General features: G+C 43.8%; 1 protein-coding gene across 1 annotated transcript in view; it reads right to left on the bottom strand.

The window, feature by feature from the left end:
- The window catches only part of LOC114701360 (UDP-N-acetylglucosamine transferase subunit ALG14 homolog), a 79,572-nt gene that overhangs the window by 35,589 nt on the left and 28,870 nt on the right, over positions 1–15,113 (bottom strand). The window contains exon 3 of the mRNA XM_028881443.2: positions 11,484–11,615. Coding sequence (XP_028737276.1) covers positions 11,484–11,615 — 132 coding nt within the window. The remainder of the gene's footprint in view (positions 1–11,483; positions 11,616–15,113) is intronic.

Raw genomic sequence — 15,113 nt, forward strand, 5'->3', positions numbered from 1 at the left:
CCAGCTTTGATCTGAAAGTTCCAACCCCCACTGAGACTTGGGTAACTGTCACGCCTACAAGGCGGGGCCAAGAGAGGACCCTGAAGACCCGAGATCCAGATGAACGGGCTCTCTTGGTTCCTGGACCCTGGACGCTGGAGATAGACCGAGCAGAGTCCTCCAGAGAACACCGCCGGACTGCGCCACGTCTTTCCTAGACCCTGCAACCTACCTATCCCTTCATTTGTAAGTTACGCCACTAAATAAACCTCCCTTTTAACTACGTGGAGTGGCCTTAATAATTTCACCAATATCTGGCACCCAACGTGGGGCACGAACCCACGACCCTGAGATTAAGAGTCTCATAGAAACATGTGTCTGTAGGGAGGTTGCTGAACTCACACTGCATAGATGAAGGGAAGCAAGCAGGGAAAGAGAAATACTGTTATCATCTTAAGGCACTACAGAGGACTGGGCAGTGAGGAATAGGAACAGAAGAAAACTAAACAAACAGTTCTCAGATATGACCTCATTCATCTTGTACACAAAGCAGCAGATAGTGTGATCTAATTGTTTCTGTTTGACTGGGCTTGGAAAATCTTATTCTTCACCTCACTTGTAGACAGGCCACCGGGTGAGGCAGACAAGCACAGGGAGTAGCTGAGCACCTTGGACTCTACTTGGTTCGGATTATGAACACCCTTCCTTCTAATAATGCATCTGACAGCCTAGCTCCTTTACCTGCACGGACTATGCACACATACTGCTGTCTAAACAAGACACCTCTCAACCTTTGACACCAACCTCCATCATGCTACCCATACAATCCTCTTTGGACAATGAGACAAGTTCCTCCCCTAACAGCCAGCAGTTTCTATTCAAACATATTTCTAATGCATCTGGTACAAAAAAATGGAAAGTCTAATCCAGTGAAAATAGGTTCTATTGTGTGAACAGTAAGGCAAAACTGCATCTTCAAGTGACTTTTAAGGAGAATGCCCTATTTGCCATCTTATGCCTATGCATAATCAGGTGTACACATGCTTAAAATAAGAGGCATTATGGGAAGAGATGTATGCAGTAGAGAAATGATTATATGACCTAATCTATCAATCAAAACAGAGAACCACTCTTGCTACGCCCTTAGTAACCAAACTCCTGCTTCTTTTGAACCCTATAAGAGTGCCTCAAACAGTAATGGGGACCCTCGAGTATCTGTGCTCAAGGGACCCACTGCCAATCTTGATAGTGAATTCCATTATAATCTGTTCTACTGATTTGCTTTTGAATAAAGCTTGCCTTGCTACCACTGAAAAGCTGTAAGGCCTTATTTTGATTCTTTGGATAGGAGGCCAAGAACCCAGAGATACTGTGTTTCAATCCTGACCACTAGAAACACTGGGATAGCTGACCTCTTTAAGATAGATAGATACCTTTGAATATGTTAAAAGGTTTTTGGTCACTAAAACATACTGAAAGATGAAGGTTGTTAAACAAGTAGAATCATATCAACAAGGAGAGACGCAATGCTGGCCCAAGAGTTTTGCATCTTGACAGAAAGTTAACTAATTCCTCAGAATGTTTTAAACACATATTAATTAGTAGGCCAATAATATTTTTATATGCTACCCAAACAGTGATAATCTTGGTGCCACCAAGCTTGTGGCTCTCCCCAGAAAACACCTAACTTAAAAAAAAAATCATAGCATTCTGTTTATGGACAATAACCCTCTGTGCATGTCAGCAACTTGTTATGGCACAGACTTAGACTTTCTTAACTCAAGCTGGGTTTGTTACAGGAGCAAGAACGTCTAAGTAAAATAATGGCCTCTTTCATTCAAGGCATGAGTTTAATCAATACATCTAAGTTTGATCAACTAAGCAGGGCTCACATGGGCTCTCAGAGACTGAGGCCGAATGCATGGAGCCTGCATGGGTCTGTATCAGGTCCTCTGTCATCGCTGTTAGCTTGCTGTTTCTGTGGGACTCCTAAGAGTGGCGGCAGGTATGTCTCTGACTCTTTTGCCTGCTCTTGGGACTCTTTTCCTCCTACTGGGTTGTCTTGTCCAGCCTCCATATGAGGGCCTTTTCCTTGTCTTTCTATGTCTTGTTCTGTCCTGTCTGTCCTCTCTTGGAGACCTGCTCTTTACTGAAGAGGAAATAGAGGGGGGCAGACCTAGGAAAGAAGGGAGGTGGAGGGCAGTGGAGGGGAGGGAAAATGTGAACAGAAAGTACTGTTTGAGAGGAGAATCTGTTTTTCAATAAAAATTAAAAAGGATATTAAAAAAAATACATCTAATACTGTAAATTAAGACAGCTTCAGACAAAAGGGCAGAATATTAGGCTCAAATGGTCTATTTCTTGTCATATACTGAACATCTCAAATATTTCTTACTTGATTAAAAGTTAAATTAGGTTTCATCTCTGTATGTAAAATTCTTTCTTTGAGTGCTCCATTTGACAAGGGCCAGGCTGGAGTGAAGCCAGGGACCAAACACAGCCAGCTGCTGGCAGGCCTGACCAGCACCAGCAGGAGTGGGTGTCTTTGTTTTGGGGCTGACTCACATCGTCCAACCTTCATTCATTTTAAGTCACCCCACAAGTATGAAAGCGCTCTGCTAAGAAGAGACCATGGGAAACTCACACACACTTGCCCTCTACCCTCCAGAGCCTCACAGATTTTGCTCCCTCTGGAACACAAGCGGTCCTTCACTGGCATCCGCAGCAACCTTGCAAATTGAACTTTCCCGTCCTGTGCTTGAAACCAACCAGTTCTCTTCATGAGTCTATTTCCCAGAGACTGTGACTCAAATATTCCTGCTTTCAGGAAAAACTGAAGACACAGCAACAAAAGAAATCTTTGGGCTTTGAGACAGAAAACAGTAACCTCCCAGGGGTTTTAGTATGGGATCAGTATGTACATCACATGCCGGGAGAAGAGGATAGGGGAGAGTATAGGCTAAGATCTACGGGGCTCTCCAGAAGGGTGACAAAGCATGTGTGGCCCTTCCAGCAGTAAACAGAACCACCAGAAAATCCGTAGAAAAACTCAACAGTGTCATCAACAGCAGGACAGGGCACACATCCTTTTCAAGCATTCATGGACTATCCATGCAGACTGTATTTTGGATCCTACAGCAAACCTCAATAAATTTAAAAACGGAGCATTTCCATGACCCTGATGGAGTGGAGCTAGACATCAGAAAGCAGAGGGACAGATCAGGGCAGAAACCATGTGGTGTAGACGAAATTCTAAACAGTCTTAGTAAATAAGAAGCACAGAGCCAAATACAGAGTTAAAAGCCTAAGAGATCAGAGCATTAGTGAAGAGCCAAGACCACCTTATCTTACCACTCACTGCCATCACTTCCCCTGAGAGAGAGACCTTCTTTCTGTGTGTTTTATTGCTTTCCTGTTCTGCCTTCTCATTGGCTCTAAGCCCAGCCACCATGACTTCCTTGTCACTGCCTGTCTATACAGACCTCCTGGTCTCTACGGTTGGTACTGGGATTAAAGACTCAAGGGTCACCACGCTTGGCTGTGTCCTTGACCACACAGAGACTCTGCCTGCCATGTGATGGGATTAAGGGCGTGGGCTACCATCACCTGACTTCTACTCCTGGCTTGCTAATGACCTCTGATCTCCAGGCAAATTTTATTTATTAACATACAGATAAAATCTCATTTCAGCACAATTAAGATGTCACCACAATGTGGTGATGTAAAATGGCACAGACACTATAAACGTCAATATGGAGGGTTCTTAGACACTAAGACAGAGCTACCACAGGGTCCAGCAACATCACTCCTGGGTATTCATGCAAAGGAATGTATGTCAGAATGCCACAGAGATACATGTATATCCACGTTCACTACTGCACCATTCATGTGATAGACAACTGTGTCCTTCACCAGATGAACGGATAAAGAAAATGTGATATACACAGACACAATGGAGTTTCCTTCTGTGGTAAAGAAGAATTAAATTGAGCCAGGTATGGAGGGCATGCCTGTAATCCCAGCATTTAGGAGGCAGAGGCAGAAGGATCAGAAGTTAAAGGTTATTTTCCACTATCTAGAAGGTTTGAGGCTGGCCTGTGTTATGGGCCAACTTAGAACTCGTCTTAGAAAAAAAAAACAACAACAATGTAATTATGTCAGTTTCAATAAATGGACGGAACTGATCCATATCATGCTAAGAAAAATAAGCACCACAGAAAGACAAATACTGCAACTCTGTGGGATATATATTAAATCCATATGTGCACACACATACACATACATATATATGTCTATGACGTGAAAGTGCAGGGGTACTACGGGAGGGGAGAAAGGACAGAAAGGTGGGAGGGAGCAAGAGAATGTCATGGGGGAAGAAGAACTATCATGCTTTCTCTCATGCAGAACTTACACACACACACACACACACACACACACACACTCACACACACACTCACACGCGCGCGCGATAGGATACGAGTGCAGAAAGGGGATTATGAGGAGGAGGAAGGATGTATGAGAGTAGCAGGGGTGTGAATATGAGCAAGGAAAACAATATAGGCGTATGCAAATGTGATCAGGAAACTCTTTACTTTGTATGTTAACATAAAGAAGAGAGTTGGAACAGTACATCTCAGAACTGTTTTTACAATTAGAACCTGGAAAATTTCGATTTGTTTAGTTTTCCAAGACAATTCATTTGTAGAACTCTGTAATAATCCTTAATAATTCTTTTGTGTATGTGCACATTTCATGTGTGCATGTACGTTTGAGTGTGCGTGTGGAGGTCAGAGGTCAATGCAATCTGCCCACTTATCCCAGCCCAGAGCGGTGGTGGTGGACACATGGACCTGCCTTTTGGGGGGGGGGGGGCTGGGAATCCAAACTCGGGTCCTCACCCTGGTGCAGCAGGCCCTTCAGCAGCTCTGCAGTCCCCCGGCCCCGGCTCTTCCTGCACCAACAGCTCACAGATTCTGCTCCGGGGACCTGCCTGTTCCTGTCTCTCCACCAGGTAGGATTACAGACACATGCCACCATGCCTGGCTTTTACGTGGGTGCCGGGGATCTGAACCGAGGTCTTAATGACTGTGCAGCGCGGAGCAAGCTCGCTGACTGAGCCGTCTCCCTACACCCCCTCGTCAATGATTTCTTTTATTTTATTGAAATGGTTTTATTACATTGCCTAGGCTAGCCTTGAACTGGGTTCGAGTAGTCCTCCCACCTGTGCCTCCTAAGAAGCTGAGGTACAAAGCAGTACATGCTACTGTGCCTTGCTTCTTTAACCTTTCCATTTATGTCCATTTTAAACTTGTACTTTATCAGATACACTTGACAGCTGATTTTGAACTCTGTGCTATTATTATTTGGTTGGGCCGATGTTGAGTCTACCTGAAAGCAGACCTTTGACTGGGTTATATTAGCAGGGTAGCTCACTTTTTTTTTTTTTTTTTTTTTTTTTTTTTTTTTTGGTTTTTCGAGACAGTGTTTCTCTATGTAGCTTTGTGCCTCTCCTGGAACTCACTTGGTAGCCCAGGCTGGCCTCGAACTCACAGAGATCCACCTGGCTCTGCCTCCCGAGTGCTGGGATTAAAGGCGTGTGCCACTACCGCCCGGCGGTAGCTCACTTTTACTATTTATCTTGTGGAGACCCAGAAGTAACTGAGTGAACGGGGGGGGGGGGGGGGGGGGGGGGGGGGGGGGGGGGGAAGCTAGCGTAGTCAGTAAAGGGCCCGCATTACAAACAGGAGACACGTCTGAGTCTCAGAATCCACTTTTTAAAAAGCTGGGTGCAGTAATAATTCTAGTCCTGGAGAAGGCAGAGCTGGGGTCCCTGGGGGTCCCTGGAGGCTTGACTAGCGCCTATTTGGCGAGTTGTAGGCCTTGGAAAGATTTTTGTCTTAAATGAAAAACAAACAAACTCAAAAAGGTAGAAAGCACCCAAGGGATGCTATCCAAGGCTGTCTTCTGGCCTCTCCAAATGCTTGCACACACACACACACACACACACACTGTATTAATTGATTCTTAGTTGTGTTGAGGGAATACATCTCTCAAGGTATGATCCTCCAGAATTGATGGCATGGCATGCAGTTTGGTGGATCGGCTCTTAGGAATAGGAAAGAGCCGAGCTTCTTAATGGTGCAACTCGTGGCAAGTGACTTTCGGTCTTACGGTTCCTCCACCCACTAAATGTAAGTAGCAAGGCCACCACACGGAGCCGCAACACAAAGTGCTCAGGTGTGTAACACATGTAAGTGGTCAATGCATGTTAGCGATTATGTACCAGATGGAAGTGCCCTTTCGACACGATTAAACCCTCTATTATCTTACACTCCCTCTGCACCAACAACGGTTAAGACGACCAGCAGATGGACTTAGGAACGCAGGGGCACAGGCAGCTATCTCTACAACTCCAGCAACCTAAAGGCTCACGCTGCCTTTGTCTTTTTCTTTTCCTTCTCTCTTTTTTTGGTTTTTCAAGACAGGGTTTCTCTGTGTAGCCCTGGCTGTCCTGGATCTCACTCTATAGACCATGCTGGCCTCGAACTCACAGAGATCCATTTGCCTCTGCCTCCTGAGTGCTGGGATTAAAGGTGAATACCACAACCGCGGGGCTCATGCTCTCTTTTCTAACAGTGAGTTTTCCCTTAAGCCAAAAATTCTCAACCTGTGGGTCGCAACCCTCTTTAGGGTTAAACAATCTTGTCACAGGGGTCGCCTAAGGCCACCAGAAAACACAGATATCTATTTTATGATTCATAACAGCAGCAAAATTACAGTTATGAAGTAGGAACAAAAATAATTTTATGGTTGGGGGTCACTACATGAGGAACTGTGTTAAAGGGTTGTAGCATTAGGAAGGTTGAGAACCACAGTTTAAATTTTTTTTTTTAATTATTTATTTATTACGTACATAGTGTTCTACCTGCATGTATGTCTGCATGCCAGAAGAGGGCATCAGATCTCATTATTGATGGTTGTGAGCCATCATGTGGCGGCTGGGAATTGAACTCAGGACCTCTGAAAGAGCAGCCAGTGCTCTGAACCTCTGAGCCATCTCTCCAGTCCCATGCAACATGATTTTTAAAAGTTTTAAATTTAGTTTTATGTGTCTGAGTGTTTCGCTTGCATGGATCTCTGTGTACCACTTGCATGACTGAGGAGGCCAGAGGAGGAGTTACGGATGGTTGTGAGCCATGTGGGTGCTGGGAATGGAACCCGAATCCGAGAGAAGAGAAACCAGTGCTCTAAACTGCTGAGCCATCTCTCCAGCCCTTTAAGCCATAGAGTTCACTTGGTGACCACCTGGCTACTGTTCAAACTATTCCAAAACATATACCTAGAAAAACCTTCCAAAATCGATTTTAAATGAAGTTCTTAAATTGTAGCAACAAACACATTATCTTCAAACACATTGTCTTTGCTATAATTAAAAAGTCAAATCCAAAGGTTAAAGCAAAGCCACCCATGAAACGCCTAGATGTTCATTTCTCAGTTTGTAAAAATGTCCAGTTTGCTGACGTAGCGTACACATTTCAACTGATTCCTACCCAACGGGAGAGAAGATTGTCTGCTTCTCAGTTAACGTCAGAGTCTGGCAACACAGTACACATGAAAAACTTGCTAACTACAGGTATTAAGTAACAGAGAATTAAGATTTTACTATAATTTACTTTCTTTTGTAATCTAGGAAGTTCGTAGCCATCGGTATCTGGTGCAATTGGGAACTGAGTCACCTTGGAGGAACAGGGCAGCGGCAGGATCTCTCTAAAACCGACCCCACTGGTTTTGTTCTGAGGGCTGTCAGGGCACGCTCAACGTGGCTTTAATTGTGCCTGCTGCTGGTGCAGGTTCTATCGTCACGGTAACATGTGGCCGTTGACACAGCGCCGCCGTCACAGCCGCCACACGGCTCTCCCCTCTAGTCACTGTTTATAAAACTCTACTTTGGTGCCGTGGGAACACCAAGCGTTTCTAGTCAGTTCTGCAAGTACTACAGCACCTAAACATTTCACATTCAGTGGATCTGGATAAATATAGGCGAGATCTTTGTGTTGTGGTTTTCTTTCAGTGTTGCCCATTAGACCAAAGCAGCTGTCCAGTGACACTCAGGTTTGATGTGACTTTTAAAATTCAGCACTTGAAAGTTCAAGAAGTATTTCCACACACCCCAAGTCCTTCCTCTCTTCTCCCTCACAAACATGAGCATACCCCCCCCCCCCACACACACTTTTTACAAGCAATTTTACAGCACTGATGAAACTCTGAACTAATTAAAGAAATGGAGAGGACAGCTAGCCCAATCCTTTTTGTTTTTAGGTAATAAGGCCTCGAAGGAAACTGAATGAACTAAAGTAAGAGGCAAAATGGGACCAAGAGTCCCGACACCCACGAGGCACACCAACGGAGTATCAGAAACATAGAGCTGAGTGTTACAGCGCATGCCTAGCATTCCTGAGGAGCTGGGTTCAATCCCTGACATCGAAATACCAAACAAAAACCAGGCCAGGGGGTCACCGAGCTCTTCTGCATCCACAGTGGACATTACCCATCACTTATCATTTCCCTCTGAACTCTGATGTTGCTGCACTCAAAGTGGCTGAGTAACGGAAGAATGAATTATAAATGGGCAATACTCAGAAAGGCGTGGAGATTTCTGCTGCAAAGCGCGCTCAGTGGCACACTGTAGAAAACAGGGGCAAGCAGAAGGCCGGACCAAATCTGCACGGCCTGTTTGGGAGGAAGACACACCAGGGCTCTCTTACACATAGCACAGGCATCACCTAGAGAGAGAACACACTGATGGTGTATTTAGAGAATCCCCAGAAAGGAAATCTCTGAAACAAAGTAATCTTTGCTGGGACTCAGAAGGGAGAAAGGGCAGGTTTAATGGTTTTATTAAAGGGCTGCTAACCAGTGATAGTCATGCCCTACTTATTATAAAGCAAATGTCTCCCGGCTTTCAGTATGTGCCAGGATTAAACTCATGAACAGATTCCAGAGTAGGAAAGGTATCATAGTATTTTTGCTGGACAGCCAGTCCTGATTTAAGTAAAACTAGATTATAGTAAAGTGAATATGATCTTTTCGTTTATTTGTTTGCTTTTTGAAACAGGGTCTCTCTATATATTCCTAGATGTTCTAGAGCTTGATAATGTAGACCAGCTGGGCTTAAACTCACAGAGATCCTCCTGCCTCTGCTTCCAAAGTGCTGGGATTAAAGATGTGTATGACCATGCACAGCCCAATATGATTTTTTTTAAATAGCAATTTCAGTTTACTAAATATTATCACTATTTCCCCCCTTTAAAGATATGATTGGGGGCGGGAGAGATGGCTCTGTGAGTAAGAGCACTGGCTGCTCTTCCAGAGGTCTTAAGTTCAATTTCCAGCATCCACATGGCAGTTAACAACCAGCTGTAACTGTAGTCCCATGGAATCAAGATGGACTCTTCTGAGGTGCAGATAAAATACCCATACACATAAAATCAATAAATAAATTTAAAAAATAAAGATATGATTGGATCTAATTAGTAATGCCCAACTTTTCACAAAGATAAGGAATGCCACCTTGAAATCTACTGAAGAATGGTGGTCCTTAAATTCAATTCATTTAATTTTATGTATGTGAGTATTTTGTCTGCACTATGTCTGTGCACTATGTGTGTGCATGCTTGGTGCACGAAGAGATCCGAAGAGAGCATCAGATGCCCTGGATCTGGAGTAACAGATGGTTGAGCCACCTTGTGGGTACAGGAATCAGCCTCAGGTCCTCTGGAAAGCAGTTAGTGCTCTAACCACTGACCTCTCCCTCCAGCTCCAAAGAATGGCTCTATACTTAGATTTACATAATTGGTTATAGGAGTGTGTTTTCATACTGGGGAAAATTCCCTTCACTGTCAGAACAAAGCATGACTCATTCTTGTTTCAGTTTTACTTATTAGCCTGTTACAGGCCGTGATTAAAGACAAGGAAGCAGGGGTCTCGACTGTGCTTGACTAAGTCAATTTAATGAGAATTCTCTGTTATCTAATGAGGCTGCTTTTAACTCACTAGAAAGCACTGTAGTGTGGTTTATGTACAATATCAAATAAAGAATACTTAACACGCCTCAAAATAAAATAAATAAAATAAAATGACCTTTCTCCCCTTCCACTTGTCTCTTAAGTTTAAAAATAAATTAAGTATTTGAGGCCAACAATAATTTTTTAAGAAAGATATTTGACTACTACATGCTAAACAACGTAGTTGTAGACTGTGAGTTCAACTTATTTTGACAAAAATTTAAGGGAATTGGGAAGATCGGTCAGTGGTTAAGGGTCCTGGCTGCTCTTCCAGAGGATCTGGGTTCAATTCCCAGCACCCACATGGAAACTAGCAACCCTTCATAACTTCAGTCTCTGGGAATCTGATGAATCTTCTGGCCTCCGTGGGCTCCAGGCATGCACATGATACACAAACATACATGCAGGCAAAATACCCATACATATAAAATAAAAATTAACTTTAAAAAAATAAATGTACATAAAACTAATCTAGGGTGGTATAAATCAGAAAACAGTGATGTCTTGGGGGCTCGGGTTGACTGGAAGAGGCCAGAGAAAACACTCTGAGATCATGGAGAGTTTCTGTGTCTTATTAGGGACGTGGTCAAACTATACACTTAAGAGCTGTACATTTTATGGTATGTAAATGCTATTTTAAAAAACTCATAGAGAACTACTCATGTAAAAAAAAATAAAGGGTTTTAAACTGTCCTCCAAAATAAGGGTTTAAACTACAATCTAGCTGATGAAGAACTTTCTAAATCACTAGCAAACATGCTTTGGCTCAATTATTCAAGAGAATAATATAGACTCGCCAGGATTTGTATATCCGGGAATCAGGCTACAGCAGTTAATGGCTTCCGCCGTCTACAGGAATGAGCCATGCACAGCACTGTGATACACATTCACTGATCTGCACTATCTTCTGCTGCACATCTGCAATTAACCCTCCAACTTTACCACGAAGACTGCAAGAGCATGCAGGACTTTCACAGACAGAGAAGGCAGTGATACAGGAATGTATTCAACTTTCAGCTTTCTATTTCCTGTACTCCTTTCCTAGGAAAACTTGAATACATATGAAATTCTGACCGCCACATACCATATTTGGTGAAAGTCTTAACAAATACCACAGAGAGTATTGAAAGAGAATCAACTATTTGGTGGCTGACTCGCACATGGTGCTGGTTAGGCACCACAGTGAGCAGTCAGCCACAAGTGTCAGTTAAAGACACTGTTGGCGTTTGTCATCATAAAAGGAAGGACAGGACAAACTCTCAGTTCAAACTGTAGCGAGGAAGGCAAACTTCCCACCTCTTTCAGCAAAGTGCACATAAACTATACATTTTTGTGTTATCTCTAAAAAGCCCTGGCTCACCGATAAACAACAGATCTTATTATCAGTGGACAAGCGATGGGAGAGTTACTTTCTCTGTCCAGAGGGACAGGCTTACCTACCAAATCTGGCTTTATTCGGTGAACCAGCGGAAAGGAAAACCACATGGAGTTCAGGGTGGTGAACACGGAGGAGAGCCAGGACTGCCGAACCTCCCGGCTTCTCGGAATTCGGTGAAGGTGGTATTGGGGACACTAGAAGGAAACAACAGAGACATAATTAAACTACCAGAGTTAGCATCTGTATCCTTACTCATTTTAATTTTCATCTTAACTGCTTTAAAAGTAAGAGGTGCAAAGCTTATTCCATGCTTCGTCCAACCCTACACCATTGGATTCTGACAAAGAGGCTCCTAAATGCAACTTAAAAAGCCAAGTCAGTTTTTGGCAATATGTTGGGAGAGATTTTCCATAAAATATAGTACAAAGCAGAGTGTAACATGCAGATATATCAAAGAGATCCAATAAATAATAGATGAAGCAATCTCATATCAAGATAGTCAAAGAAGACAGACAGAAGAAATATAAAGCCAGCAAACATGAAGAGGTACTTAACAATGAAGCAAAGCAAAAAAGTATTTTTTAGTTACTAGTTGAACAGTAATTACAGACTTTTAGTGTTGTTGAGGGTGTAGAGAACTGGATACATACTCCCTGTGTGAATACATTGATACAACTTTTGGACAGTGGATGGTGGCTAGTGCGAGCCTTGATCTACGTTCATTCCCAGAACCCATATAAAGTGGAAGGAGAGAAAAGACTCTGCAAAGTTGCCCTCTGACCCCAACATGCACAGGCGTACATATGCACACCCCCCTCTAAATCATAAGCAAACTTTAACATCTTAAGCTGTCTTTGGCCTGTGGGGCGCAGCCGCAGTATTAAATTGCGAATGTACTGCATTGTACAGGTCAATGATGTGGAGTCCAGTAGTGCACACAGTTCTTAAATGATGCCCTCATTCTTGCAAGGCAGAATCCATGCACAGGAAGCAGTATCCAAGTAACCAAGAAGTAAACTTGTGCGCTTGACTCACTTGTATGAATTATTAATTGAAAAATGAATAAGTCAAGTAATAATACAGAGCCCAAATCCCTTCTCTGGGCAGAAATAAAAAGCATGAACAGTAGGACCTATCACGAGTTTCCTGCATAGAAATGAAGAGTTATGTAGCGATTGGCAGGGACGCATGGAGGGAAGGGGGAGCCCTGTGTGTATTTCCAGAAACTTCAGTCTGTATCCCACAGCCACTCGGTGACTCCCAATGTCTCGGCTACGCCACGGCTCTAGTCATCGCCATCTTCCACCTTGGCTCCTACTACTTACTGCCTTTTAACTGGCCTCCTTCCTCCTTTTATCTTGCTATAATTTATTCTCTATGGAATCACCAAGACTCATCTTCTGATAACGTAAAGCAGATCTTTCCATTTTCCTGCTTAAAACCGCCCACAGGCTTTCCTGCACCCGAGATGAAGTCCAAGCTCCTTGGAGTTGCTCACAAGCTCCCATATAACCTGGTACCAGTCTGCTTCTAATGCCTCCTTGCTAGCTCAATGGGCCACAGTCTGTCCTCTCAGTGTATCAAACTCCTTCCTGAAGACCTCTTCTGCTCCATCTCACCCTGCCAGCCCCATCCCCAGGCAGTCTCACAGCTCTGTCCTTCAGGTTAGTTCTCAACTGAACATCGCTGTTCAGAGGACAGACAGAACCCCCTCTGTCAATGTTCTGCTTTACTGTGTTCATACAAATTATTAGCATCCCAGCTTACCTTGTTGATTTATGTATCTGATTTTCTGCCTCTCTCACCAGAATGCAACTTGAGAGGGTTTTCGCTCTTCCACTGCTGTGATACTAGGATCTAGTCTGGTATCGCCTGTATTTTAAGCACTTGGCAAACTGTGGAATATTCCTTTATACTCTGTAAATATATGTCACTGTGACTAGTTTAATAAACAAGCTGACCTGGCCAATAGCTGAACAGGATAAAGTTAGGTGGGAGAGCCAAATTGAGAATGATGGGAAGAAGAAGGGCAGAGTCAGGGGAGTCACCAACAGATGCAGAGAGAAGCAAGATGGACAGCCGTACTGAGAAAAAGTACCGAGCCATGTGGCAAAACATAGGTAAGAAATATGGGTTAATTTAAAATGTAAGAGTTAGCTAGTAACAAGCCTGAGCTATTGCCAAACATTTATAATTAATATTAAGCCTCTGAGTGGTTATTTGGAAGTGAATGGCCGACACAGCAAAACTCCACCTACAGCAAACATTTGCCATATTATTGCATGAACTTTTCCTGGGGAGACGTGAGCACACGTCTTCCACCCCATAGAGTGCCAATGACATACCGAAGAAACTACTGCACCCCAGTTTAATTTGATGAACTAATGAGTTTAACTGTGCTACTTACAGTAGCCCAGGTGACAGGCTAGCTACAGTGTGGGCAACATATCACTGAAGAAAACACCTCCCAACCTTCCTCCATGTCCTTAGGGAACAGGGAGCCTCACACTCAGTGTATGCTGCTTTGAGGGCCCTTTCCTCCCTTCCAGGACCTGATGATAACAGAGCCAATCCTGAGCAGGTCGCCTGTGGATAATTACAATGCTGGAGTTCAAGAGGACAATGGCCACATTGTATCCAGAGGACAGCGTTCTCCCACGCATACAGAAAAACTATCATTATAGTTGCCAGATGTTCAGTCTGTGGTTTATGCTCAAGATGGTGAGGCGGATGACTCTGGCTCTTCATGTCTTAGGGCTGAAGAGACCAACCAATCCCAAGTCCTCGGTTCACATTAGAGGAATCTACATTTTTCATGGTGAGAGTGCAGAGGACCTGGACCCAGGCTTTCTGCATGTTTGACATCTGTGGAGTAGTCCTTTTGATGGTGTTTCTCAGATCTCTGTGCCTTGCTGAGGAGACTTTAATAACACCCTCCTAACACCTTAGAAACTATACCACCTTCATATCTGCCTCCTACTGTTCCAATGTACAGCAAGGACCTGTCCCGACCAGTTTCCTTTTCTTTGTTTTTCTTTCTTTTTTTGGCTTTTTGAGACAGGATTTCTCGTGTAGCTCTGGCTGTCCTGGAACTCACAGTGTAGACCAGGCTGGCCTCAAACTCAGGGATTCCCTTGCCTCTGCCTCTCAAGTACTGGGATTAAAGGTGTGTGCTACCATCACTGGCTTCTTGGTTTTTCAACTCAACTTTGTATTTAATACACTGACAGGAGCCCACAAATCTCGCTTTCTCTCCGGCTCTTTGAGAACTGTCTCCTGTCTCTGTCCTCTGTGTTGGGTCTGCAGCACAGGCTGAGTTTACCCGTCCATCAACCACTGTCATCAGTGGCACGGCCCACCCTCAGACCGCTTCTGCTGAGGAGGAATGCAGAGTAAGAACACGGGACCTTGACATCTTCAGAACTGAGAAAGGAAGGCTTAGCTGCCTCATTTCTTCTGTGCAGTTCACTGTGTACATCCCAAATATGGATGTACTTTGAAATATAACCCACTCACTTTTACACTGTCAGCCAAGAAGTGAGATTGGTTCTCTTTCTCTACCACATGGGGGTAAAAAAGCGTACGTCAGTGAAACATTGTATCCGAGCTTCCTAAACTGAGGGGCAGAACTCTCCAGAGTCCCTCCCCAATCATCTCAACTGGCATGATCAAATGTGAGTGGTAAGGCAGAC

Source organism: Peromyscus leucopus, chromosome 6 (assembly GCF_004664715.2).
Source record: "Peromyscus leucopus breed LL Stock chromosome 6, UCI_PerLeu_2.1, whole genome shotgun sequence".
NCBI classification, from domain to species: Eukaryota; Metazoa; Chordata; class Mammalia; order Rodentia; family Cricetidae; genus Peromyscus; species Peromyscus leucopus.